The sequence below is a fragment of the Trichomonas vaginalis genome, chromosome IV (genome assembly GCF_026262505.1).
Source record: "Trichomonas vaginalis G3 chromosome IV, whole genome shotgun sequence".
Classification (NCBI taxonomy): Eukaryota; Parabasalia; order Trichomonadida; family Trichomonadidae; genus Trichomonas; species Trichomonas vaginalis.
In genome coordinates this window covers 33,276,584-33,302,140 of record NC_067206.1, presented here as the reverse complement: position 1 = coordinate 33,302,140, position 25,557 = coordinate 33,276,584, and the positions used below count along the sequence as shown (strand labels likewise).

The 25,557-nt window shown below is 32.5% G+C and overlaps 11 protein-coding genes and 1 pseudogene across 12 annotated transcripts, besides 10 other annotated features; 4 read left to right on the top strand and 8 right to left on the bottom strand.

Moving 5' to 3' along the window:
• Positions 1-10,468: part of a mobile genetic element that runs on past the window's edge.
• Positions 758-1,369, top strand: TVAGG3_0213810 (organellar and viral DNA polymerase type B; the record flags this gene model as incomplete). Its single annotated transcript, XM_051226738.1, has 1 exon — positions 758-1,369. One exon carries the CDS (start codon positions 758-760, stop codon positions 1,367-1,369), a length of 612 nt encoding a protein of 203 aa, XP_051111724.1.
• Positions 1,792-2,265, top strand: TVAGG3_0213800 (uncharacterized protein; the record flags this gene model as incomplete). Its single annotated transcript, XM_051226737.1, has 1 exon — positions 1,792-2,265. One exon carries the CDS (start codon positions 1,792-1,794, stop codon positions 2,263-2,265), a length of 474 nt encoding a protein of 157 aa, XP_051111723.1.
• TVAGG3_0213790 (protein of unknown function, DUF4106 family) lies at positions 2,729-3,604 on the bottom strand (the record flags this gene model as incomplete). Its single annotated transcript, XM_051226736.1, has 1 exon — positions 2,729-3,604. The coding sequence occupies one exon, from the start codon at positions 3,602-3,604 to the stop codon at positions 2,729-2,731; it is 876 nt and encodes a 291-aa protein (XP_051111722.1).
• On the bottom strand, positions 4,108-4,527 carry TVAGG3_0213780 (uncharacterized protein; the record flags this gene model as incomplete). The annotated part of the gene is made up of 1 exon (XM_051226735.1): positions 4,108-4,527. The coding sequence occupies one exon, from the start codon at positions 4,525-4,527 to the stop codon at positions 4,108-4,110; it is 420 nt and encodes a 139-aa protein (XP_051111721.1).
• TVAGG3_0213770 (Poxvirus D5 protein-like family) lies at positions 4,565-5,200 on the bottom strand (the record flags this gene model as incomplete). Its single annotated transcript, XM_051226734.1, has 1 exon — positions 4,565-5,200. The coding sequence occupies one exon, from the start codon at positions 5,198-5,200 to the stop codon at positions 4,565-4,567; it is 636 nt and encodes a 211-aa protein (XP_051111720.1).
• TVAGG3_0213760 lies at positions 5,829-6,517 on the bottom strand (annotated as a pseudogene). The gene has a single exon. A coding segment is annotated over exon 1 (689 nt).
• On the bottom strand, positions 6,896-7,417 carry TVAGG3_0213750 (protein of unknown function, DUF4106 family; the record flags this gene model as incomplete). Its single annotated transcript, XM_051226733.1, has 1 exon — positions 6,896-7,417. One exon carries the CDS (start codon positions 7,415-7,417, stop codon positions 6,896-6,898), a length of 522 nt encoding a protein of 173 aa, XP_051111719.1.
• Positions 10,469-14,438: 3,970 nt separating the features above from the next.
• Positions 14,439-14,460: a mobile genetic element.
• Positions 14,439-14,460: a terminal%2Cinverted (terminal inverted repeat of MuDR-6/TvMULE4 transposon ID:TVAGG3_0213730).
• A 573-nt stretch (positions 14,461-15,033) lies between these two features.
• Positions 15,034-16,482: a mobile genetic element.
• On the bottom strand, positions 16,136-16,482 carry TVAGG3_0213720 (MULE transposase domain-containing protein; the record flags this gene model as incomplete). Its single annotated transcript, XM_051226732.1, has 1 exon — positions 16,136-16,482. A coding segment is annotated over one exon (347 nt), but the record flags the coding sequence as incomplete, so codon positions are not given.
• A 556-nt stretch (positions 16,483-17,038) lies between these two features.
• Positions 17,039-17,070: a mobile genetic element.
• Positions 17,048-17,070: a terminal%2Cinverted (terminal inverted repeat of MuDR-6/TvMULE4 transposon ID:TVAGG3_0213700).
• Positions 17,071-17,524: 454 nt separating this feature from the next.
• Positions 17,525-18,346, top strand: TVAGG3_0213690 (RNA polymerase II transcription regulator recruiting protein; the record flags this gene model as incomplete). Its single annotated transcript, XM_001323396.1, has 1 exon — positions 17,547-18,137. One exon carries the CDS (start codon positions 17,547-17,549, stop codon positions 18,135-18,137), a length of 591 nt encoding a protein of 196 aa, XP_001323431.1.
• Positions 18,347-18,472: 126 nt separating this feature from the next.
• TVAGG3_0213680 (antigen BSP-related family) lies at positions 18,473-21,466 on the bottom strand (the record flags this gene model as incomplete). Its single annotated transcript, XM_001323397.1, has 1 exon — positions 18,473-21,466. The coding sequence occupies one exon, from the start codon at positions 21,464-21,466 to the stop codon at positions 18,473-18,475; it is 2,994 nt and encodes a 997-aa protein (XP_001323432.1).
• A 293-nt stretch (positions 21,467-21,759) lies between these two features.
• Positions 21,760-21,797: a mobile genetic element.
• Positions 21,760-21,797: a terminal%2Cinverted (terminal inverted repeat of Banshee-A3 transposon ID:TVAGG3_0213670).
• A 1,178-nt stretch (positions 21,798-22,975) lies between these two features.
• Positions 22,976-23,012: a mobile genetic element.
• Positions 22,976-23,012: a terminal%2Cinverted (terminal inverted repeat of Banshee-A3 transposon ID:TVAGG3_0213660).
• A 587-nt stretch (positions 23,013-23,599) lies between these two features.
• On the top strand, positions 23,600-24,499 carry TVAGG3_0213650 (GTP binding; the record flags this gene model as incomplete). The annotated part of the gene is made up of 1 exon (XM_001323398.2): positions 23,608-24,444. The coding sequence occupies one exon, from the start codon at positions 23,608-23,610 to the stop codon at positions 24,442-24,444; it is 837 nt and encodes a 278-aa protein (XP_001323433.1).
• Positions 24,500-24,733: 234 nt separating this feature from the next.
• Positions 24,734-25,489, bottom strand: TVAGG3_0213640 (uncharacterized protein; the record flags this gene model as incomplete). The annotated part of the gene is made up of 1 exon (XM_001323399.1): positions 24,734-25,489. The coding sequence occupies one exon, from the start codon at positions 25,487-25,489 to the stop codon at positions 24,734-24,736; it is 756 nt and encodes a 251-aa protein (XP_001323434.1).
• Positions 25,490-25,557: the final 68 nt, after the last annotated feature.

Sequence of the window (25,557 nt, the reverse complement as noted above, 5' to 3'; positions counted from 1 at the left end):
ACCAAAAAATCATGATATATACTGTATTTTTTTGACGAAGAGAAACTTTGACACTTCGTAAAAAAAATCCCTGAAATCGTGACAAAATGACCAAAAATCATGATATAACTGTATTTTTTTGACGAAGAGAACTTTTACACTTCGTAAAAAAACTCTATGAAATCGTGAAAAAATGACCAAAAATCATGATATAACTGTATTTTTTTGACGAAGAGAACTTTGACACTTCGTAAAAAAAATCCCTGAAATCGTGACAAAACATATACGAAGAAGTTTATTTCCTGTGTTGTTGTCAAAATGTCATGTTGTCACTATTTTCAAAAAGATGTTAGTTGACCGAGGGACCGAGGGACCTGGTTCCACCTAAAATATATTTTTGCTGAAAAAAATGACCAAATTTCATGAATTTCCTCATATGTTTGCTACCCTCGGAAAACCGAGGGTAGAGATTCCATTCGAAAATCGTAAAAATTTGCGACCCAGACTTTTTTCGGGGTCGCCAAAACTCATGAAAACAGTAAAAAAAACTCATGAAAATCGTGAAAAATTGCGAGTAGGTAAAAAAACCCAGTCGCCTAAAACTCTATGAAAATCGTGAAAAAATGACCAAATTTCATTATATAACTGTATTTTTTGACGAAGAGAACTTTTACACTTCGTCAAAAAAATCCCTGAAATCATATCTTTTATACAAGATAGAAAAAAAAAGTTAGTTTTATTTTTTTTTATTTTTTTATTTTGTATGTAAGAACAGAAAATGACAAACATTGAGCTTGAAACAGTTAAAAAGATAGACAATGACACCAAAATGGTTAGAATAGGTGATTTAAACGTAAGATACTCAAAGAAATACAACAAATATTCTTTGTCAGACATTCTAACACTATCTGAAAAGAAAGCAAAGGACTGGGTTAGAAATGCTTCAACTCAGAAAATTTTGACAAGAAATCCTGAGCTTATGATATCGGTAAGATTCTATGGAACAAGAGCATATCTTATAGACAAAAGTCTTATACCAATAGTTTTGTTATGGTTAGACCCAGTTGTTGGATATAACTTCATAACATATGGTTCATTCGATACGGAACGTTGCAGTGAAGGCTTACTTTACATCGTTCAGAAACCGAAGGACTTCAATACAAAGAGATATAAGATAGGAAGAACATATAATATAACTCAAAGATATGACAATACAGTCAATAGAGTCAAGGTTGTGTTTGTAAATGATATGAGAGCTGCTGAAACAGAACTACTTGAAAAGTTGGAGAAAATGTATGGTGCTCCCACGAAAGGTAAAGAAACGTTTGAAGTAGATGAGATAGATAGTGCTATAAAATTATTTGACGAAGTTGCTGAAAAATACATGTAAAGCGTTTATTTTTGGTCTTTTATACAAGATAGAAAATAACGCTAGTTTTTTATAAAATATTTTTTTTTATTTTGTATGTAAAGACAGATATGTCAACATCAGAGAACACAACAACTGCTATCGTTCATGAAGCTATAGATGAAGAATACGAGTGGGTTCAGTATAACAAACAGTTACGTCTCATTCGTTCGGTCAAAGATGACATGTACCAAATGCAAAGTATTTTGAATGCTCTTCGTTCTACAAAGCAAGCATATCATTGGTTTGAAAACCAACAGACAAAAGAACTTTTAGAAGAATTTCCTCATATGTTTGCGACCCTCGAAAAATCGAGGGTCGAGATTCCGTACGAAAATCGTAAAAATTTGCCAAATGGTTTGAGAGGTTGGTATGTTCATAGACTTCTTGTAAATGCTGTTGCAATGTGGGCTTCACCTCGTTATGCTTGTTATATTTTCAGACTTCTTGACGAAATTCATAGACAAGAACGTGAAGAGCTAGAGAACAAGCTTGAAGCAAAAGACAAAAACATACAGAAAAGAATACCACGTTCGGTACCAAAAGGAAAGGAAAAGAACTATAAGTATATGATTTATACTGAAGAGATGGAAAATGAAGAAGACAGAGATATGGTTATGTTGCATTTAGTCAGAAGAAACAACAAAAGCTTTTACGACCTTGCTAAGATTTACAAATCTAACAGAAATTGGTTCTATCGCGAAAACTTACCGATTTCAATGACACCAAATGAAGATGTGAAACAAATAGTTCAAGATACGTTACCTCAAACACACTATGATATGAAAGGTTGTACAATACTTACATTCAAAGAAGACTTACCGCTACTGAAAGAAAAAATAACAGAGTATTTTGACAACTTCAAACAAGCAGAGTAAATGAACCATTTATTTTTCAAGCTTGACTTCAAATGGCTCAGGTAGCTCTATAAGGTAAATTGTCTTGTCAAATCCTTCTGGCATTCCGAGTCCTTCCTTCCGACAGGAAAAAAATTTCCTTCCGACAGGAAAAAAATTTCCTTCCGACAGGAAAAAATTTTCCTTCCGACAGGAAAAAATTTTCCAGTTGTCCGTCCGTAAACCATTCAAATTTTCGAAAATTGAGAACTTTTTTGGTCGAACTTCAGAAAAAGTTTTTCCTTCCGACAGGAAAAAATTTTCCTTCCGACAGGAAAAATTTTTCCTTCCAACAGGAAAAGTTCTTCCTTCCAACAGGAAAAGTTCTTCCTTCCGACAGGACACAAACGAATGTCCGACGTTCCTCTTCCTGAATGTCTTCCAAAGCCAGAAGAACCGACAGCCCCAGCACCACAACAGACTAAGACTCAAACACTTACATTTTTCAAGCTTGACTTTTTACAATTTGAACTTTGTTCGCGTAGATATGAATTCTGAAAGAAGTATGAGGGTCTTGTATGACTTTGTACTTCTCCCATAGTTCATGTCTGTCAAACTTACCTGCCATGGACTCTTTCATAAGTTCCATGAAATCGTCTTCGGACAATCCGGGGAAAAGTATAATATCAGTAAGTATTCTCTTTACATCCTTACTTAAACTCTTGGCTGTCTGTACACAAATGACAACTGAGATGTTAAAGTGTCTGAGCTTCTTAAGAATTCGACACATGTCTTGTTCTCTATTCTTTAACAAAGGATGAGAGGCGAAATCATCTAAGATAAGAAGACATCTGTGAGGGTAAGTCTTCCAATCGTAAGATTGCAATTTCTTCGAAATGTACTCTATCTCTTTCTGTTTGTTTCTGAAGTGTTTCTTCTCTAATATTCTCTGCATTTCCTCATTTGGGTCTTTAAACTTCGAGTTTATATACTCATTTATAGCATTGTACTTCAAAACTCTTCTTTGGTACTTCTTTATCCAATCCAACAACTCAGAGTCTTTTATACATACTAACTTAGACTTCTTTATAATATCTTTGAACGAATTGACGGTTTGGTCAAATTGACCCGAAGTACTACAAATGACTACTAACTCATAGAATGGGTTCTTCTCATCTAGTTCTTGTTGTTGTGCAGCCATTTTAAGATAAGTGAAAGTCTTACCCGACCCAGGTGGTGCGATTAGACCTGTTATACCATTCTGAGCAAATAAGAACTTGTCATGTATGGGTTTTATCTGAGCATTTTCCAACTTCCTCTTGTTCTTGTTTAAAACATTCTCAAATTTCTTGTCAATGTCAGCAAACTTTTTTTCTAACATATTTTTAGAAAAATTAAAATTTTTATCTTTTAGAAAATGTCTAGCGATTTCGCTATCTATATTCGAGACAAGCTTTTCGACAGCAAAAACTGTCGACCATAAAATCTTACATAGTGTAAACAAGAAAGGTGAATTTGTTCTAAAGTTCTGTTTCTGGGAATATGACAAGAACCATAAAACATTAAGCAGAGAAGTCTTAAAATTTGTCAATGACAGACTTGTTGACAGAGATGACGCCTCTTGGAGAGATGAAGTCCAACAAAACTTCTTAGAATGCAAAGAAGACACATGCGCTGTTCTTGAAAATGAAATAGAAAACAGAATAGAAGAGCTATTAAAGGACAAAGAACTTTTACAAAAATATGGTTCTGAGAAGTTTGACATAACTCCACCAGAAAAGAAGAAGAGAGAAAAGAAAGAAAAGAAAGTAGAAGAAGAGAAGAAAGAACCAGAGCCAGTTCCAGAGAAAAAGAAATTTGACATGTAAAAATAAAATTTTATTTTTAGAACATTTCTGGGTCAATGTCAATGTTCTCTTCCTCTTTAGGAGCAAACACTGGCTTAGACTCTAAAATCTTTTTACCCAATTTACCTTGAACTTCAACTATCTTAGACTCATAATATTCATAGTCGTCTGCTTTCTTTGGTTCATAAGGTATAACAAGTTTGTATGCTTTGCCTTCTTTAAGGTTTGAGAACCTTCTGTCAAAACTTTCTTTGACTGTTAACAAACCTTCTATGTCTAAGTCTTCAAATTTCGCACCATTTTTAGTCACAATAGCAAACTTAACTGGTTCGATGTTCCAAACTTTGTCAAATGTAGACTTTTCAAAATGGTAGAAGTAAACATTCAAATATGTGAATGGGTCTAGTTCTTCTTTAAGTCCTGACATATACTTGTTTACTGAGATGAATTTCGTCATCTTTTCTATCGGATAAAAAAATATTTTTTTTTAAAATTTACTCAGAAAAATTTTTCTTTGTATATACACCATTCTGTACGTCTAAAAGACTTTTGACATTTGCCAAGAATGTTCGTTTAGACGCTGTCATATAACCATACTCTTGACAATATTGTTTATACGAATCGTACAATGACCTTTCATCTAAACACTCAAAGTCAGTTTCATCTATGAACAGTTCATATACACTCTTGTTTGCTTCTAACAATGTTTGTCTCTCTTCGGTATGTGGAATTTGTCTTGGATTGAACTTAGAAATATCTAATGTCATGAAATATGAGAACAAGTGGTTGTAAAAGTCAGATGTCAAAGTTTCTGCTAAGTCGTCAAAATATTCTGTATCTTGCATATGAGAATCTGACGTTCTGACAACTACATATCTTCTGTCAGAACTTTCTAACTTCATCGGAACGGCATTGTTTGAAACCATAATGAAATTTGCAACATTTTCACAAACTCTTTGGTCTTTATATTTTCTTTCAACAACTCCAACTTTGTCTGTTATAAGACTCTTCAAAGCATCTGAGTTCAAAACTTTTGTTGTATCTATACTTTGAAGTTCGTTACATACTATAAGTTTCATATTCTCTATTGAAGAGTTAAATTTACCGCAGATGTTTTCTAAGTTTGTCATATTAGGGTTCGAATAGCCCTCTAACAGTTTGCATAAGATATCTGTAAAGAAAGTGTTCTTACCTGTTCCTTGTTTTCCAATTATGATGAGAGCAGTTTCATTTTTAGCACTTGGATGTTGTAAGATGTTTGCAAACCAACATAAGATATACTCATAGACTCTTTCGTTTCCATTGCATATAATTTCTTTGACATGGTCTAACCAAGCTTCTATAACATTTTCTTTCCATTCTACTTGTTCGTATTTATATCCAGTGAAGATAGAATAGAAGTTTGGAGATGGTGTATAGAACTTTATACCACGAACTGAAAAATCTTCAAGTTTTGACAATAAGATATCCCAAGCATCTAACATCTTCATACCAACTTGTACGACTTTTATTTTCTTAAGTTTCTGTCTACATTCTTGTTCAGACACTATTGTTGCTCTTGGTTTGTTAAAGACACATCCCATTCTTTCATGACATAACATTCTGGGGCAGAGTCAACATAAATGACTAAACGTTTCAAATTCTCGACTGCTTTGTTATAGTCTCTAAATGGACACATATTTCTGAATGCTTGGAAGTCATAAAAATCTGAAACATCTATTCTGTACATTTTTATAAAAATAAAAAAAAATATTTTTTTTATTCTTGACTTTGTTGTTGCATTTGTTCCATTTGTTGCATTTGTTGTTCTTGAGCTATTTGTTGTTGAAGTTGTTCTTGTAGTACAATACTTTCACCAGTTGCATCTTCCAATTCGAAACTTTCTGCCGTCATTGACAAATACATAGGACATAAAAGTTTTACAGGAACAAAGTTTGCGTCAACTAAGGTTAAGTTTATGTTTGCTAAAGTGTTTGAGTTTACTAAAGCTGAAAACTCTGCATTCGAATGAACAATAGGCAAACCAGCAGAGAATGTGTTGTTTATACGCATGAGTATCTTTTGGTCATAGTAGTTTCTGTCGACATTCGAATAACACTTTGAACCTAAGTTTGAAACAATATATAAAATAGGTGTACTTAAAGTCAATGGAATAGACAAACCTTGTATGACACCTTTTCCTGTTATAGGAAATTGTTGGTAGTAAAACCAGATATAAGTTTTGTATTATAGCTCATATCGTTTATAGTAAACTCAGTCGGACATCCAAACATAATGAAACCTGCTCTAGTTGCAGCACATGTTACACCCGTACTTAAAGTATTAAATAAGTCAACAAAACCTGTTGGTGGTATATCTGAGTAAGTATCTTCAAAGGAGTATTTTTTACCATTCACAACAATAAAATCTTCTGGTGTCAAAAGAGCAAAACAGGCTTTAGTCGTCATTGTGTTTAAGGTTAGTTTACAATATCGTCCTTGAGGACTTTGTAAGTTTGTTGTTATAGAATTATATGACTCAGGGTTTTTAGTCGTAATAGTATAAACCACTATGTCTTCTGCCATTTACATATATTTAAAAGTTTTTCTGAAAGTGGAGAAGAACTTCATCTAAACTTTCACATGGCGTTTCTTGAAGTTCTCTGTCTAAGAAGTTCAAATATTTTGTAAAGACATAGAACTTTCCTTTGTCTACACGAACAAACAAAACAGGGTCTTTCATATCGTTCAAAAGTGTGTAAAGTCCTTTACATGAAATAAAGTCTATATTATTTTTCTTCAAACATCTTTCAAGAAGTTTTGACATTTTTACTTAGCAACTAAATTTTAATGAAATGTTTGGTCGTCAAATATTTTTATAACGTCTGGGAAACTATATTTTAAGTTCAACGTTTCACCTCCTTTCATAACGTATATCTTGTCAATGACATTATATGAAACACCACAGCAAGCAATGTCGGGTTCTATTTCTTTGATGTTTATATCGTCTGCCTCTGTCAAAAGTTTCAATAGTTCTTTCAAAACTTCATGAGGTGCAATGACATATGAGTTCACTTTTACAGGGTTGTGTTCGACCAAGTTTAACATTATACCTAAAGCTTGACAAATCTTCTCCTGAGTTTTAAGTTTGTCTTTAAGTTGTTGGTAGTCGTTTCGAATATCTGCAACAGAACTTAAGTCTCTGCTAACTTCAGGATATGTTGGTTGTTCTTTTGCAGGAACTATTGTTATACCATCTTCGTCTTCGTATGGTTTCCCCACTTCAACATCTCTTTCTTTGACATTGACAACAACACTTTGACTGTTTGTTTGAGTTGGTGAATTTAACTTCACATCTGCCACCGCCATTAAACCTTTTGAAACACTTACGCTTCTATTTTTCGGAAATGACATTTTACTTAGAATAAAAAGATGGACGTATTTGAGTATCTCTTCGAATTGAAGCAAAACAAAGTTTACACACACAAACAATACAAATACACTGATAGAATAGTTCTTTACACAAACAATGGAAAATGTTATAGAATAGCAATATTTGCTGAACCAAAATATTTTCATAAAGCAAAGAAAGTTGGTATAACTGAAATGGTGAAAGTTCTTGACGTTGACAAAAATATAACAACAAAACTGACCGATATTTCTAAAGGTAAGTTTATAATACAATACTATGTCAAAACTGGCGTACTGTCAATATTTGACGGAGAGAAGTCAGTTCAAGAACAACTTACTGACCTGCTGCCAAAATCTGCTCGATGGAAGCTGTCGTTATACCAATCTGAGGAGCCCCAGCAGGTTTCATCGAACGAATCTTCAAAAGAGCATCTTCCGTGAAAAGTGCTATTGGTTTTGTAAACTTCTTTGCTTTCAATTCATCTGGACCGTCTCTGTCACCAGTATATTGTATTTGAACTGTACCAACAGTTGAAATACCACCCATAAAGTCTTCTGAGTCAGCAAATGGAATGCCAAGCCAAAAGTTTGAACGGTCTCCATTTGTATATTGAGTTTTTTGACCTCCTGTATGAGTCCATACTTTCACATATGGCATAATAGAACTTTGCATTTCAGGGTTAATGGTTGTTGTGAAGTTGTTGTTAAAGTTCATAGCATCTAATGTCAAGTTGTATGACCTCATATCCTCAACTGTAGAATATTCTTCTCTTGGATAATATTTGCCATCTATGTTTATATGATATTTAATACCAGGGTTGTAGAAACAAGAATAGTCATTTATAGTTCGTCTGAACAGTACAAACATAGTATCTGCATGTTTCATTGCAGTTGTTAAGGCAATATCTGTTCTTGCACCTGGGTCAGCACTTTGGTTTCCAACTTCACCTGCAAAGTCTTTGACAGATATTTGGTGTATAGGGAACATAAGTGGAACTGCAATATATTTGGCAGCTAAAGCATTTGAAATATCTGGGTCCAACATATAGACTGCAAGTCTGCTTTCTATTCTCTTGCATTCAAACTTTTCGCATGTGAACTTAACTGGGTCCCAAGCAGTTCCAGCAGCATTGAAATAATAGTTTACTTCAGTGTTGAAGTTTGAGAAACCAAAGTCTAAGTCAACTTTGTCTTTGCAAAAGTCACAGAACTTGGCTCCACCAGCTGTATCTGTAATAGTGAATGGGTCTTGTGTTGGTGCAATGACTAAGTTATTTTTGCTTGGAGTAAGTTCGATAGAAATTTTTCCTGCCCAGTTTGGCAAGTATCTTAAAAACCTGAAGATGAGGAAAGATGACAAAGGAACTCTAAGTTTCAATTTTACTTTGGTTACTGCTGCTGCAGTTTGTCCAGAAAGGTTAACATAAACTCCTGGAACGTTAGGGTCAAGTCTTCTTATTTTCTCAATAGTTGCATACTGGTCTGTTTGTTCTCTAGCTTGTGGTTGTACTGAGTTTCTCAAAGCGAACCATTCATAGTTTGCCCATGTTACTGTTTGAACTAAGTCAGAGTTAGAATATATCTTATATCCCATGAAAACTTCTGGAGCATATTGGTATCCGACATAGAAAATTCCATTGCAACCTTTCTTGTCAGACAACTTGGCAGAAGGTTTTATTTCAATGTCTTGTTCCACGTATAAGAAAGAGTTGTCAATAGAAATAATATGAAACCTGTCGCAAGCAATATCTACTGTTGTTGAAGAACCTTCTCCAAACTCACCTACGTTTCCATAAGAAACAGCAGTTGTATATTCGTAAGTTCCAGGAACTATTTCTGACCTTCTAATGGCATTGTCGCATTCGTTATACCATTCGGAAACATTTCCATTCATGGCATCCAAAACTGTTGGCGTTATATTCTGAGCGGCGTACATTTCATATGGGTAAAAATATAGAATAGTTGGATTTATATGTCATAATAGAACCCACTCCGACCAAGCTTTACTTTCTTCCTGACTGAGTTTTTAACTCTTCTTTTTCCTTCATTGCCACTACTTTCACTAGATGAAGTTACTTCTTCACTATTTCACTTTGTTCTACTCTTCTTCTTTGGTGTCGCTTTTGGTAACTTGCCCTCTGCTTCAAGTTGTTGCATCTTTGCCTCATGTTCACCTAGTATGTTGTAAATTTCCCATGTCCTTTTTGCCTTTGGGCTCTGGTCGCCCATCTCAGGTAACCTATATCCTAGAAAGAGTTTGTCATAGTCTGTATTTGAGTCTTCGCGTATTGTTTGCATGACTCTTTCCTGAGTTTCCGGTTCAAGCTCTTCAAACAGAGCTTGTCCATATGGAATAAGCTCGTTTCCAAATATATGTTTTTGTAGCCATTCTGGTTTTCTTTCCATGTTACCAACAATATCTTTTGTGAATGGGAAAGCTTTTACCCAATCTTTCAGTCTTGCGTCATTTATTTCTGTAGTTGGTTTTATTTTGTCAAGGAACATGTTTTTCAATACTAACATTTCATTTGGTACTGTCCATTTGAGTTTTCTTAAATATTCATCCCTTCTCGATTCATTGTCTGCAAAGTAAGTTTTTATGACATTTTGTAAACTTTCGTTTGCAAGGTCATGTACAATAGGTTCTCTTCCTTCTCCCTCCCTAACTTTCTTTCTAAACTCTTCACCAAATATACCATCTCTATGGTTCTGTGTAGTTCTTTGAGATAAATGTTCTAGAACGTCAGGTGTTATATTTCCATCAGCCATGTTCATTTCATACTGGTCCAAAATATCTGCATGTTTCATATCTTTCAATGGCATTAAAGCCGCGCTTAAAATACCAGCTATATCTGGTTCACCATTCACTTCCATTGCGTCTACAACTTCTTGGAATTGTGGTTGTAAGTTTATGAACCACCTATCCGGATTAGCTTTATGACCCCATCTCATTGTAGTTCCATAGTCTGCAGAAACAAAAGTAGGTTTGTTTCCATCTTGGTTAGGTTCTGAATGAACTTTAAACAATGTTTCATTTCTATATGTTTTGTTGAAATTTAACCTTTTATTTTCACCGAGTTCATCCAAAGATTGAACGTTATATGCTCGTAAGTAAAAAGGATTGTTGTATTTGCGTACATTTTCTTTCAGTACTTCCATTCTATGCTGAATATTTTCATCTGGTGTTGGAGTCTTTTGTATGTCGGCAAACATTTTTCGATATTCTTCTACTATGTCAGCCGAATTTTTTTTAGACTCTTGGAAAAATTCCATATTCTCCGCATACACTTGTTGAGGGTCAAGATTTTTCGGCTGTTCCAAATCTTCATCTAGTTCTGTGAAGTTAGTTTCCAAAGGAGGGACTTGTTCGTTTCCTTCAGGCTCTTCTAGCTGTTGTTGCTGAACTATTTCTTCCATGTCTGGTTGTATCTGAACTTCTTCCTGTTGAGTTTCTTGTACCTCATCTGCTGGCATTTCATATATTCCGAGACCGTTTTTAACAAATTCCCTATCTAAGTCATCCGTACTCATAAGCCTTTGTTCTTTCGTTCCGTCTCTATTTTTTACGCGTTTCATGAAGAGAGTTGAATTGTCATTTAGCTCTGACACCAAATATCTCGGAGTAAATTCATCCATGTCATTTGGATGATATGCTATTAAATCATATTCCTTAGCGAGCTTGTATTTTCCAGGTTTGAGATTATATCTGATATGGTGCTGAGTCATAAAGCTAAATAGGTTCGGGTCAGTATTTCCTTCCTTGAACTTTCTAATAGCTTCTTTATATCTGTCACTAAAGTCAAGAGTATCTGGGAAACCATACTCTTCTTTAAGCATTTTTAAGAATTCTTGGTTTCCTTGTTCTCTACTTCTTTTATGTCCTTGCTCTGTTTGTGGTTGTTGTTGTGCAGGGTTTTGAACTGTTGGTTGTTGTGCAGGGTTTTGAACTGTTGGTTGCTGTGCTGGTTGTTGTTGCTGTGCTGGTTGTTGTTGCTGTGCAGGGTTTTGAACTGTTGGTTGCTGTGCTGAATTTTGAACTGTTGGTTTTGGTTGTTGTTGTGGTGCTGGATTTTGAACTGTTGGTTGTTGTGTTGGTTTTGGTGCATGCCTGTGTCTGTGTCCATGTGACGATGTAAATGTTTTAGGTAGTCCTGGTGCAGGTGCTTCTCTTGGAGGGTTTGGTGGTATATAAGTTCCACTAGCTAGTATATAAGTTCCACCAGCTGGTATATAAGTTCCACCAGCTGGCACATATGTTCCATCTGCAGCGTAATGTCCTACCTGACTTTTCGTTCTTAAGAAAGCATTTACTAGGTCTGTTTTGGTCTGTTGTAACTCTTTTTCTTGACTTTCCACAACAGTTGCTCTAACGGCGTCATAGGCACTTTGAACTGCCTGTCTCGTTGCTGCATCTGTTATTTTCGTCATATTTTGTGCTACTTCTTTTAACTCTTTGTCGAAACCTTCAGACTTCAGTTTCTTTCCAGATGAGAAGTCGTTCACTAGTTTCACCTTACTATGAAGAGCTTCGAAGGCGTTCTTAAAGTCAGCATTTGTTAAAGCTTCATTTGAACTGTCTTCATCCGCTTGTATTTTTGTCCTTATTGACCCTATAAGTTGGGCTGCTTTAGCGTTGGCTTGGGCATCTAACCAGTCATTGTTAGCTTTTATATATTCTGCGCTTTTCATTGCCTTTTGCATGGCTGCGTCGTTATTTTTAGTTTCTTGTGCTAAGTTTTCATACTGTACGGTTTGGTTTTGCAACTGTAAAAGTTTTTCTGCCTTTACATTTGCTTCAACTTCTTTTTTATACTCATCGCTATCCATATATGTCTTCAGGGCTTTTTGTTTTATCTCTTCATCTTTCAGTACTTTATATTGAGTAGTATGGTTTTTCAAATTTATGACATCTTGTTCCATTTTTGCTACTTCTGCTGCTTTTTCTGACACTTTTTTCGCATATTCCTCTGTACTTAGTTCTTTCAGTTGTTCTTCTTTCTTCTTTTTCTCTACGTTTAACTCATTGAGTTTCTTTGTGTGTCTGTCATATTCTAGTTTCTTTTCGTTTTCACTTATTTGTCTCTGTATGTCTATGTTTGACTTTTTGACATCTGTTATTTGATTTTTGAGTGAACTCAAATTCATTTGACTTTGAGGGTTATAGGCTGTTCCGTCTGCAGCTCCACCATAGCCTGCCATTTTCGCTAAAAGTGCCGCTCTTAAACCTCCACTCTGTGCACCAATGACTCGGTTTAAAAGCATAGGATTGCTTGACATTTGTTGCAACATAGTGGGGTCATTCAGCATTTGTTGTTGCAACTGTTGTTGTGGTGTCAGTTTTACTATTGGATGTTTCAATGCTCTCTTCCTCTTACGTATATTCTTACGTAGCTTACGTGGCATTTTAAGTGAAGTTAAAAAGCGGTTTTATACTAAACATCTTCGGGGCTAGAGGGCACGAAGTGCCTGGAAGCCCCACTTCCTTTTTTTTTTGTTTTCAACTAGCAAACAATAATGAATGAAATTGAAAAACATCAATGTAATAAAATCGATAAAATATGGTATTTCTATATGTACCAGATTGTATCAAATTTTAATATTATACTTTCAAGTTCATCTTTAGCATTTTTATTGAATCAAGCAAATTTGATTATGATTATAGCATTTTAAACATATTAAACTATTATCAGTTAGCATATAATTGCGATTTTATAATTCTGTTTTGAATAAAATCGAAAAATTATATATCAAAATTTTAATTGTTTTACAGTAAACATAAAGAATATAAAAAATACATCGAGATAGTGATGGGGATGGTAGAATCATTGTTTATTAAAAATTTTCAACCTTAGGGATAACAGAAATTTCATTGAAATTGTGACACAATATAAGCACGTTTGCAACAATGACAATTTTGTATTTTTGTACTGCATACATTAATAAATTGTTTTGTTATTTATTCGACTAATTTATGGGTTTTCAGAATGTATTCAATTGATTATCCAAATTATAAAAATTTATAAAATTAAATATCAAACAATCATTACAGTGTTTGATTTTTCAAAAAAAAATATTAATTCTCAGAAAAATCTAACGGATTGAAATTCAAATTAAATGGCGAAACAATTTAAATTTTTTTGTGTATTTGGATTGATAACATCAATATAAATGAAACTACTCGATGAATATTTTTACATCCTTTCAAATATAGTTTTGAATGCATTCAAATAAATATTCATTAAAAATTACGAATTGCATGTACTAAAATAAAATAACTCATAAAATTCAATTTGAGTGTTACTCAAAATTCTGTGATATAAGGTTAATTAAGGGTCCACTGTAAGGCCAAATAAGGCCTATCGTCGTCCCAAAAATACTGCTCGAGATGGTGTTTTACTAAGGCCCAAAACTTAAAAAAACTCAAAAAAATTAACTTTACTCTTTTGAGATCCTTATAAGATGTGCATCAATTTGATGCAGTATCGCAGTTCGAATCTGATTTTTTAATGTAGATATACTCTAACATTCTTGAAAAAATGCAAAATAATATTAATTAAGCTTTTCATTTCTGTATCATACACGAAACAAAATCATTCATTATACTAAAATTTATTAAAGTTTGAATAATGAAAACAAAATATATCTAAATTTTTACATTGAGTCTGCTATTGATATGGTTAATATTAAATCTTGTAACAACGGGCATTGGCCAGAATAATACCCGCTAAAATACACAATTTTTTAAAATTTTATCAATTTGTTATGGTACATATTTATGACAATGAATAAAATGCTTATCCTTCATAAGTAAATACATAATTTATGCTTAAACACAAAAAATAACACAAAAATTTTTGGCCAACATATCAAAACTAAGGATAATGTTTTGAATATATAAGCAATAATACTTTGTCTAGAGAATTAAATTTGTGCTATCTAATTGTCAATTCTTTGAATTTTTTTTAATGCAAGATATCCCGGGGCGGCGACAAATTTGCCCAACCAGTAAAGTATTCAATTTTTTTGCATTTTTTTAAGGGTGCACACGAGAGGATCATGTAAACTTCAGAATTTAGCTTCTTAACTTAAATCATGGAATGTCTCAAAGACAAAAGTAGCATACAGCATGTAAAGCTAAAGAAAGATAATCATAATTAATACCTTAATTTTTAATATTACGCATTTTTAGGTGCAAAATTTAAAAACATTCTAATACAATAGAGCAGTTTCCAAAAGTAGCATACAGCATGCAAAGCTAAAGAAAGATAATCATAATTAATACCTTAATTTTTAATATTACGCATTTTTAGGTGCAAAATTTAAAAACATTCTAATACAATAGAGCAGTTTCCAAAAGTAGCATACAGCATGCAAAGCTAAAGAAAGATAATCATAATTAATACCTTTAAAGTTTAAAATCTTGATTTTTTTAAAATCAAATATTTATAACTTTAATACATACAGCTTAAACCTTATACTTGTTTTCTCTTGTGAGAAAGCAATCTTACAAAGCTAACAATCCTAAAAAATAAAGAATTAAAATTTAATAATTTAATCTAAAATTAAAATCAAAATTAAATAAAATGAGTTCTTTGTAATAATACTTTCAAGGTAGGATATATTTTAGTGGGATCTATTGAGTCATCACTAACAGCATTGAGCAATCTATTGAACATTGAAATACTCACGATTTTTCTTTGTCTTTTTACATCAATTTCTGCGTTAGTTGCTTTTTCCATGATCCTAATGACACGGTCATCTGCTGGATTTTGATCAATTTTGAGTTTGATAACGAAAGATGATATCACTTTTGTATAAATTTCTATAATAACATCATCAATTCTGAGATTTTTTCGATCAGGAAAATAGTCATGTTTGAGTGTTCTAAAATGAGCTTCGGCAATATTGTTAGTTGCGTCGCCTTCACGCCTGTCACGAGCAATCCATCTTGATATGTTGTAACGCCATTGTCTGTTAAAGTATTGAGATGCTGTTGGATCTGTGTCGAGCAACTCCAGAACTTGATCATAGGCAGCATTTGCTTCTTCCTCATGTTCTGCATCTAATTTGAAGACTAAATCCTTCATCAAATTATAGAATTGTTCAAATTTTTCTTGAGAAGAAAACTTATTTGATTTGCGAAGAATTGCACGAAGAACATGTACTCCGCACCAAAGTATTTGAGCTTGTGGAATGCTTTCTTCTATTGCTTGAGCTATCTGTGGAGCACAGTCCATGCTAATGTATTCTGGCTCAATTGTTACCCATCTGAGATAGGCGCACACGCAAACTTGAATGTTTTGATAAGTGTCTGGTTGACAAAAGAAATATAAAAAAGGGAAAATGTGAAAATCTTTGATTTTGCCAGTAAATGCATACAATGGAATGTTTGATCGCAACAATTTATAGGTGCTGTCTATATGAAATGTCTTGATACTATGCGCATAAGCTTTGCCTTCAAAAGGCGCGTAATAGAAACACATATTATTGTCTGAGACTTCAAATGCAATGAGATCATCTGGAGATTCTTCTTGTACTGTCTGAACAAAGATTTGCAATGACACAACATCGTCAGGAGAATATCTAGTTTGAAGAGCATGTATTCTCTCTGCAAATCGTTTGATTGCACGTGGTTTTTGAGCGTACATCTCTGGAATGGACGGACCTGTAAGAGGAATTTCAAGATCTTTGAATGCATTTAGCTGTGCTATCGCTCTTTGATTGTCATCTGTTTGGAAGTAATGTTCTAAATATTTGCGATAAAAGACAGACGAATATTGACTTTTGTCATTTGGGGCGGAATGATCATGTTCTTCAACTATTTTGATTAGTTTGTATTTATTTTGATCCAAGATTGCAACATTAAAATGTGCAGGACATTTTGGATATTTGCAGTGGAATGAAATCTGAGATCTTTCTTTCCTGACACGTTCACCATATCCATACTGTGCTTGTATTTCTTGTTTAACTCCAAATTTACAAAGATCCATAACAGTAAAGATAGTTTCTTCTTCTAATTCCATTTGAAATTGAAATGAAAATTAAAAATTCAGAAATTTGAATAGATTTGGTCTGTAATTAAATGAGAATAGCAGTTTGTTCGTCATTGTTTGAGGCAAGAGTATTATAGGAATATTATATGATGGATTTGAGTTGCATATAAAGAGTGCAAAAGGATAAAGAGAGAAATTTTGTTAGATTAAATTATTAAATTTTAATTCTTTATTTTTTAGGATTGTTAGCTTTGTAAGATTGCTTTCTCACAAGAGAAAACAAGTATAAGGTTTAAGCTGTATGTATTAAAGTTATAAATATTTGATTTTAAAAAAATCAAGATTTTAAACTTTAAAGGTATTAATTATGATTATCTTTCTTTAGCTTTGCATGCTGTATGCTACTTTTGGAAACTGCTCTATTGTATTAGAATGTTTTTAAATTTTGCACCTAAAAATGCGTAATATTAAAAATTAAGGTATTAATTATGATTATCTTTCTTTAGCTTTACATGCTGTATGCTACTTTTGTCTTTGAGACATTCCATGATTTAAGTTAAGAAGCTTTAAAAAAAAAGCAAGGAGTTTCACCTCACTGGGCAAGTTTGTGCCCCCCTCAGATATCCCGGCATTGGCCTCAATGAATATAAACTACATGCATCATAATATTAGTTTGTAATAGCATAAAAGCGAAATTCCTAATTTCTTCTCAAATAAATTCCTAAAAAAAACATCGGAATTAATGATTGGAAATAGGTCAAAAAAATTCCTAATATAAAACTTATACTTAAGATAAAATTAAAATTCGAAAATATCTATTTTTCAAAACACGCATCCAAAAGCGAAAAAATTCGAAAAAATCATGTTCTTATAAAACTCGCCGATTTTGCAATTTTTATCCGATTTGAAGTTATAGAATATATTACCATCTTACAAAAACATATACATCATTATTGCATTCACAAAATATTAATCAGAACATTAGGAAAAGTGGATTTTCGAAAAAAGACAATAACGATTATTTGCAAATTGCCTCTCAATTTTGAGAGACTTTCAATTTTTACAGTGGACCCTTAAAGCCATTCATTGCATTTATGCTCGAAGAGACATCTGATGATCATCAGGAAGTCAGAGCTCGCCATCACAAGACTAAATTCTCAAGGGAAGATGATTTGAAATTAATTGAACTGATAAAACTTTACGGAGACCACAATTGGAAGCGAGTTGCAATGTATATGGAAAATAAGAAAACAAGACAATGCCGTGAAAGATACATGAATTATTTATCGCCATCCTTGTCAAATGGACCATGGACTCAGTATGAAGATAAATTGCTCATAGATAAAGTGAAAATAATTGGGCAAAGATGGTCACAAATAGTTGCATTTTTCCCAACAAGATCAGAGGTTAATATTAAAAACAGATATGCCTTATTGGTCAGCAAAGGTAAAGCTGTTTCTTATAAAACAAGCAAGCAGGCAATGTCAAGGTCAAAGCATAAACAAGAATTTGAGCAATACTCTGAAAGTAGCCCTGTTGTAAAGCCAGTTGAACAAAAGCCACAATATGAGAACCATCCAAGTCTCAATATTACTACAGAGAAGCAATGCACAGAAGAACTTTCCTGTTTTATGCCAGAATTAGATGCTATGACATCCGAATTTATTGATATCTTTGATTTGTAATTTAAAAATTATTTTCCATGTAACAAAATTGAAAACTCTTCTTTGACAATTAAGTAAACCCTTATAGAGATTGGATCATTGCTAAGTTTGAAAACATTTAAGATCAAATATCAACTGAAAATGATTTAAGGTATTTGAATGGCAAAGCTAAAATATTTATTAGAACCCCAGGAATTTTCAAATGAATATGGAAAACATCATCATAAAACATGAAATTTTGAATGATATGAAGATTGATTTCAAAAGTTGAAAAAATGAATAATAGAAATAGTATGTTTATATAAAATATACAATAAACAATATATATAAAAAACAAAAAAAATATAATATATAAATTATGGCATAGCTTCAGTCTTACAGCGATTCTTCTTGCAGGTAAGTACAAGCACTGTAATACCAATACTAATTATAGCCACAAGAAAGATAATTGAAACAGTTAACAAGGCAATTTCTGCTGGTGTCCATCCCAAGATAAATCTGTATTTAAACTGCTTGGGAATTTCTTCATCGCAACTTCTTACTTCTGGAAATGCGTCAAATAACTTTTGATTACCGTATTTTGTTGTGACAATGGAATTAACAAGAAAATTATTGGACAAAGTAGCTGATTGACCGTATTCACCTTCATAACAAAGTGTATACATGTATGTATTAAGAGTGAAAGAGTCTTTATTGATGGTTTTGACACTACCAGGAATTTCAATGATTGGTGAGCCAAATCCCTTGTCAAAAACCTTTATTCCTGATAGGTTGACATTCTCTATGTATGGATTGATCGAAAATGGACCAAGAATCGAAACAGTTTCAGGAATTCGATAAACTTGAGGTAGAGTTCCGATTGTTGTGATCAATGTACCACTTGTCTTGTCAATTAAGGCTTGATCTTGGATAACAAACAGTGGATGCTCTTTATCAACAAATCTGATACGAATATTCTTGCAATTGATGAATGCAAAAGGTGAAATTTCAATGATATTGTTAGGAATAACTAAAATCTCTATGGATGATCCAAAGAACCATCCTACTAAGTTTCCATTTCCGTCATCTCCTGGAATTGAGGTCAATCCAAGACCAAGAGTGACTGTTTTTAATTTCATGCAGTTTCTGAAGCAAGAGTAACCTAAATCAATGACCGAATTCGGAATTTCAATTTCGGTAATTGCTGTTGCTTCAAAAGCGCTTGCTCCAATATCAGAAACTGTCTTCGATAAGCTTACATCACTAAGTTTTGTGCATCCTTGGAAGCAATTGGCAGGAATGTGACACATATGACTGAAATCCATCTCTGTTAGCGAAGTACAGTTACAGAATGCGCCATCTCCGCAACTAGCGCATATAGTTGGTAAAGTTACTGTTTCTAGATTTTGGCAATTTGCAAAACAATTTGCTCCAATCGATAAAACCTCAGTCATAACGTTAACAGTCTTAAGATTCATGCAGTTCATGAACATCATATCGCTTAAACTGGGTTCAAACTTGATTCCAGCCATTGTCTTTGCATTATAATCTGGTTTTGTCTTGATATTATACTCTAGTTCTTGAATACATGTGCAATTATAGAAAGCTCGCTCGGAAAAATAAGCGAAATTGGATATTATCAGTTTGTCAATATTGAGAGCATTACAAAATGCATAGCTCTGAATATTTACAACTGATGATTGGATTGAAAATTCTTCTCTATGAGATGCACTAAAATAATAATATAAAACAGACATATCAAAATTGTATAGAATACCGTCAACAACCGTTAAATTTGTGTTATCAATTAATTCAATATTTGTGAGGTTAGTACAATTGAAAAATTTGAGAGGCTCGAATGAATTCCAAGAAGGGCCGAGTATAATTTTCTCGAGATTGGGACAAGAATCGAAAGGTGTTCCTACAAGATTAGGTTTTTTATAGAACTTAAGAGCTTTAACACCTGAATTCTTGAAAGCTAAATGAAAAACCTGATCCATATTACTCAAATCTAACATTTCGATCGGTCCTGACGATGCGAACGCGGATCCGAATATAACATTTACGGATTCATCTATTGTTACTGATACAAGATTAGGACAGCAAGCAAATGCTGAGCCTGATATGACACTCATATTTCTTAAAACTACTTTCCTGAGATTTGTGCACCCTTGGAATATGGCACCAGGAAGTGCTGAGTTTTTCACTTTTATCTCTTCAATACCTGTGCATCCTTGAAAAACTCCGTTTGATAAACTGTAAAAATCTGGGATATAAGAGATTTTGATCTTGGGACAGTACATAAATGCTGATGGGTATAGATAAAATAGAGCTTGTGACTGTTGTGGCCATTCTGTAATCGTTAAATTTGTACAATAAGCAAAAGCATAAATTTCTATCTGAATCATGTTTGAAAGGTCAATTGTTGTGAGGCTTTCGCACATATAGAATCCATATCTTCTAACTCTAACAAGGTTTTGTGAGGTAAACGTTTTTAATGCGAAACATCCTGTGGCAAAGTACTGCGGAACCTGAGAATGATTGATTGCTATGGATTCTAGTTTCATACACTCTTCAAAGAGATGGTCACTTAGCTTGTAATTCGATGAAATTGAAACAGATGTTAAGTATTGGCATCTGTAGAAGCAATATTTGCCTAATGTGCAAGGAGTATCTTCATTAGCAAATGTTACTGAGGTTAATTTTGAGAAAGCAAAGGCGTATTGGCCAACAATAGTAACTTTATTAGTTAATTCGAGACTTATAAGACTCGTTCTTTGGAATGCGAAGTTTCCTATAGTAGTAATTGTAGAAAATGGAAAATCTGTCAGGTTAGAACAAGAGTTAAATGCTCCGTCGCCTATTTTTTGGACATTTTTACCTATTGTAACAGATTTTAGAAAAAAGCAGTTAGAAGCGAAGTAATTTCCGATCTCAGTTAGATCATCACCTATAACTATGGAAGATACAGATGAATTTGTAAAAGCGTAATTATCTACTGATTGCAATTTCAATAATCGAATTTCCTTTAAGTTATAGCATTTGGCGAAAGCGTTGAGACCTATTGTTTGGACATCATCGAGATTTATTTCTGATAAACTTGAATCCATGAAACAACTTTCTCCAATTGCTGTAACTTTATTATGGAGTACTACCTTTCTTATATTTGGCGAATTTTGGAAAAGGTTTGCTGGTAAATCTTTAACACCGCCTGCATCGAGAATAAAATATTTAACGTTTTTAAAATAATTGAATTGGTTTAATGCTTTAATATCATCTCCTGTTAATGTTAACGTATCTATATGCTTTGTGGCAATGAGATAGCTGATTTTTGCTTGATTTATAAGGTCAGATTCCAATGATATTGTCATTTTTGAACCATCAATGGTCGGCTCGCGAGCTATATATATCGTTTTGCTGAGATAAATCGAAAATACATAGCTCCTGAGCATATAAACAATAAGGTATTAGTTAAAAAAGCAAAAGTCTAAAAATTGTTGGCACTTTTCAAGTGATATCCTACCTATATTAAACTTCATTGCTATTATTTTAAAAAGAAAGAATTTATTCGCAGCACGTTGAAAAATTCTCAGAAAGTATTCAATCCTGACAGTCTCCCAAAAATAGGTACATAATATTAGAAATGTCCTCTAGATGAGTGTTGTGTTGTAAACAGAAATTCATCAAAAGTGACACCTCAGAAAAGCTAAAATATTGAATTTTTGGAACCTTTGATAGAGCACGTTTTTAAATATTAATTAAAGTAAATGTATATTTTGTAAAGATTCTTTTTAATAAAAAAATAAAATTTTGAAGAAGAACACAAAATCTTCTGAAAAATAATATCACATAAACTCATATTATTTTCTAATATATAACTATTTTATATAAAAATCAAATTCAATGATCTTAAAAGCGAAGGATAAACCTCAAAATTTACGAATATAATGAGTGGGAATATAATGCTTATCTATCATAAAACCATATGAAATATCAATTTTTGCTTTACGCCTAATTTTTGACGACAATTAGCAAAAAATGTTAAATGTTAACACTCAGTCCATTTGAATATGAAAAATAAAATTGACTTTGATTAAATGTTTTTATTTATCATGCAATTCTTCTTGCGACCAAAGATTTGAATAAAATTTCAAAAAATAAGATAGCTTAAAAAATAATGTACGGTAGTGTTTACTAATAGATGAATAGTATATAAATTCTATTAAAATGGATTTGATCCAAAAAAATATATAAAATTTGATCATAAATAAAATCGTTTTAAATTACTTCTTCATTTAAATTATAACAATTATTTTTGGTTTTATATTTTTTTGGATCAAATCCATTTTAATAGAATTTATATACTATTCATTTATTAGTAAACACTACCGTATATTATTTTTTAAGCTATCTTATTTTTTGAAATTTTATTCAAATCTTTGGTCGCAAGAAGAATTGCATGATAAATAAAAACATTTAATCAAAGTCAATTTTATTTTTCATATTCAAATGGACTGAGTGTTAACATTTAACATTTTTTGCTAATTGTCGTCAAAAATTAGGCGTAAAGCAAAAATTGATATTTCATATGGTTTTATGATAGATAAGCATTATATTCCCACTCATTATATTCGTAAATTTTGAGGTTTATCCTTCGCTTTTAAGATCATTGAATTTGATTTTTATATAAAATAGTTATATATTAGAAAATAATATGAGTTTATGTGATATTATTTTTCAGAAGATTTCATTCTATATGCCTATGAAAAGTACTCTCAAAACTAACTTTTTCCTAATTATAATTAAATCTAGAATATTGTATTATGCTTAGTATTATTTCATTTTTCTCATTCAATTTAGAATTTACAAATGTCAAAAAATTGAGAGCTGTCACTTTTGATGAATTTCTGTTTATTACAGTTGCTTTCAGATAATTGAAATATCGATAAAATCGTTATCAAATGAAATTTATATGTCAATTTTTTCAATTTCAACACTCTGAAAAAAACTGTAAATTGGTTTACTATAATAATGAAAGTTCGAAATTAATCGATTTTGTTCCCTTTCAGGGATCTGTGCTTAGCATTGAAAGATCGGAATTAGTTAGCTCTTTCAAATTTCGTTCGAAATTAATCGTAATCTAACTTGCTTCACTTACCATAATGATTTTAGTCAGTGACACATCTAGTTATTCACATTGCTTTTTCTCAATGTTTGGCATTTTCATGATTCACAACTCAAATAATCATCGCCATATCTTGCCCTTATTCACATTAACCAATGTTGACATACTTTTCAAACTCTGCTTATAAATTAAATTGGCTGACATTAATTCAAAAGAATCTATTTGTATTTGGAAATCGAACGTGAAAATATGCACTTCTCTGGAAGCTAAGTAATTTTTTCATTGATTTGATTCTTTTGCTATATGAATCATTTGCCAGAAAACATTTAAATTTGATTTTTTGACATGTAATTTGTCAGAATTGTCTTTAAAATTTTTCACTTTTCCATGTCGACAAGATTTGCACAAATTGTCATGGGCCCTGCGGGCTCCGGCAAGTCCACATACATAAGAAGAATGGCCGAGCACTACGAAACAATCAAGCGTGTTGTTCATTGTGTAAATCTTGATCCAGCAGCCGATGAATTATTTTATGACCCAGTAATTGATATTCGTGAAGCTATTAATGTCAAAGAAGTCATGAACAAGCACGGTTTTGGACCCAATGGCGCTCTTATTTACTGTATGGAGCAAGTTGTTAGTGATTATGAATGGTTTGATACAGAAATTGGAGAGCACGAATACGATTATCTCCTCATAGACTTCCCTGGACAAATCGAACTCTTCTCCCACTTAAATATCCTTCCTAGACTTATTGCTATGCTTCAAGAAAAAGGCTACCATCTTTGTGCTGTCTTTCTTCTTGATTCACAGTTCATGATTGATCCATCGAAATTCCTCAGTGGTGGTCTTGTTGCCCTTTCTGCAATGACCATGTTAGAAATTCCACATTTTAACATTCTTTCAAAATGCGATCTTCTTTCTCCCCAGCAAAAGGATACTCTCGATTTATTTACAGAAATGGATACAATGTCCCTTGGTTCTTCTGTTAAAAAAGGAACATCAATTGATAAATTGACAACAAAGATTTGCGAATTGATCGACAACTTCAATTTACTTCAATTTTATCCTTTGAACATCAAAGATGAGGATAATGTCGTTGGAATTTCAACAGAAATTGATATCATTTTGCAATACTTCGATAACGCTGATAATGATGATCCTGAATTTGGTAACCAAGATATGGAAGATGAAGGACCAGATCCATTAGAAAATAAAGACTAAATATAATTTATAGAGTTAAATTACAATAAAAACATAAAACTAGAGATTATTTTTACACTATACCTATATTTAAATACTATTTTGCATTGGTTTTCATTCATATGCAACAAAATTAAAATAATTTTTTTATATAATCTTATTTGATTAAAATAAGAAGTATCCTAATCATTTGGCGGAGATTATAGGTTGTTGGGTTATTTAATTACTCTGTTTTGAAAAATCATTGGTTCAAATAAAGTAATAAATAGAAGATTTTAAAGGGTAACGACAAAAACAAATAATACGATAATTACTCCTTTTTCGTTTGAGCTGGGTAGTGAATGGAGGATTTAACATAAAATGATGCAACATAAATTGCGTAATGAAGGAATAAAGCTAAAAATCCTGTAATTCCGTGTCTCCTTGGACCGTAGCTAACAACAATTTCGAAAAGTAAAACACCAAACTGTTGGAATAGCGTTACTATAAATTCTGTGAAATCATTTGGTGTAAGTAATAATTGAAATCGTTTGATGAATAGAAAAGCTAATGATAAGACAATAGATGGAACCAAGAACGCAATTCTGAAATAATTTTGTAAAATTTTGCTCAAGAAAAACATTAAGAGTTCAAGTGCAAATGTAAATGCTATTTCAGGTAAGTCTGATTGTTCATCGAAATAATACACAATTGTTCCACATATTGAGAGTCCAATTGAAAAATACATGTATTTTTTAAATGAGTAGATGGAAACGAGGCATATAAGTGCTATTGCTCGATTTGGAACATTGAATTTCTGTTTTCTGTATCCAGTCTTGGGGACCACCCTGAATTTGAAAATATTCTGAAGAAAAGGGAACAGAAGAAAGAAAAGAACAATAATTGGCGTCATCTGAGTATGTAACTCTAAAAGAAAATCGTAAAAATCGTTAAATTTTGTTTTATCAGAGAAAGTGAAGGCGAAAATGACGAGTTCGAAGAAAGTCAGTAAATAATATGGGGAAAACATCGTTACTATGTAGATAAAAGTTGTTCTGATAAATGTCTTGAGGAATTTTAGAATCATTTTCCAAAAATGACAAATTTCTGATTCAATTGAAACAATTTACAAGGCAACTCGAACTTTCTCTAATA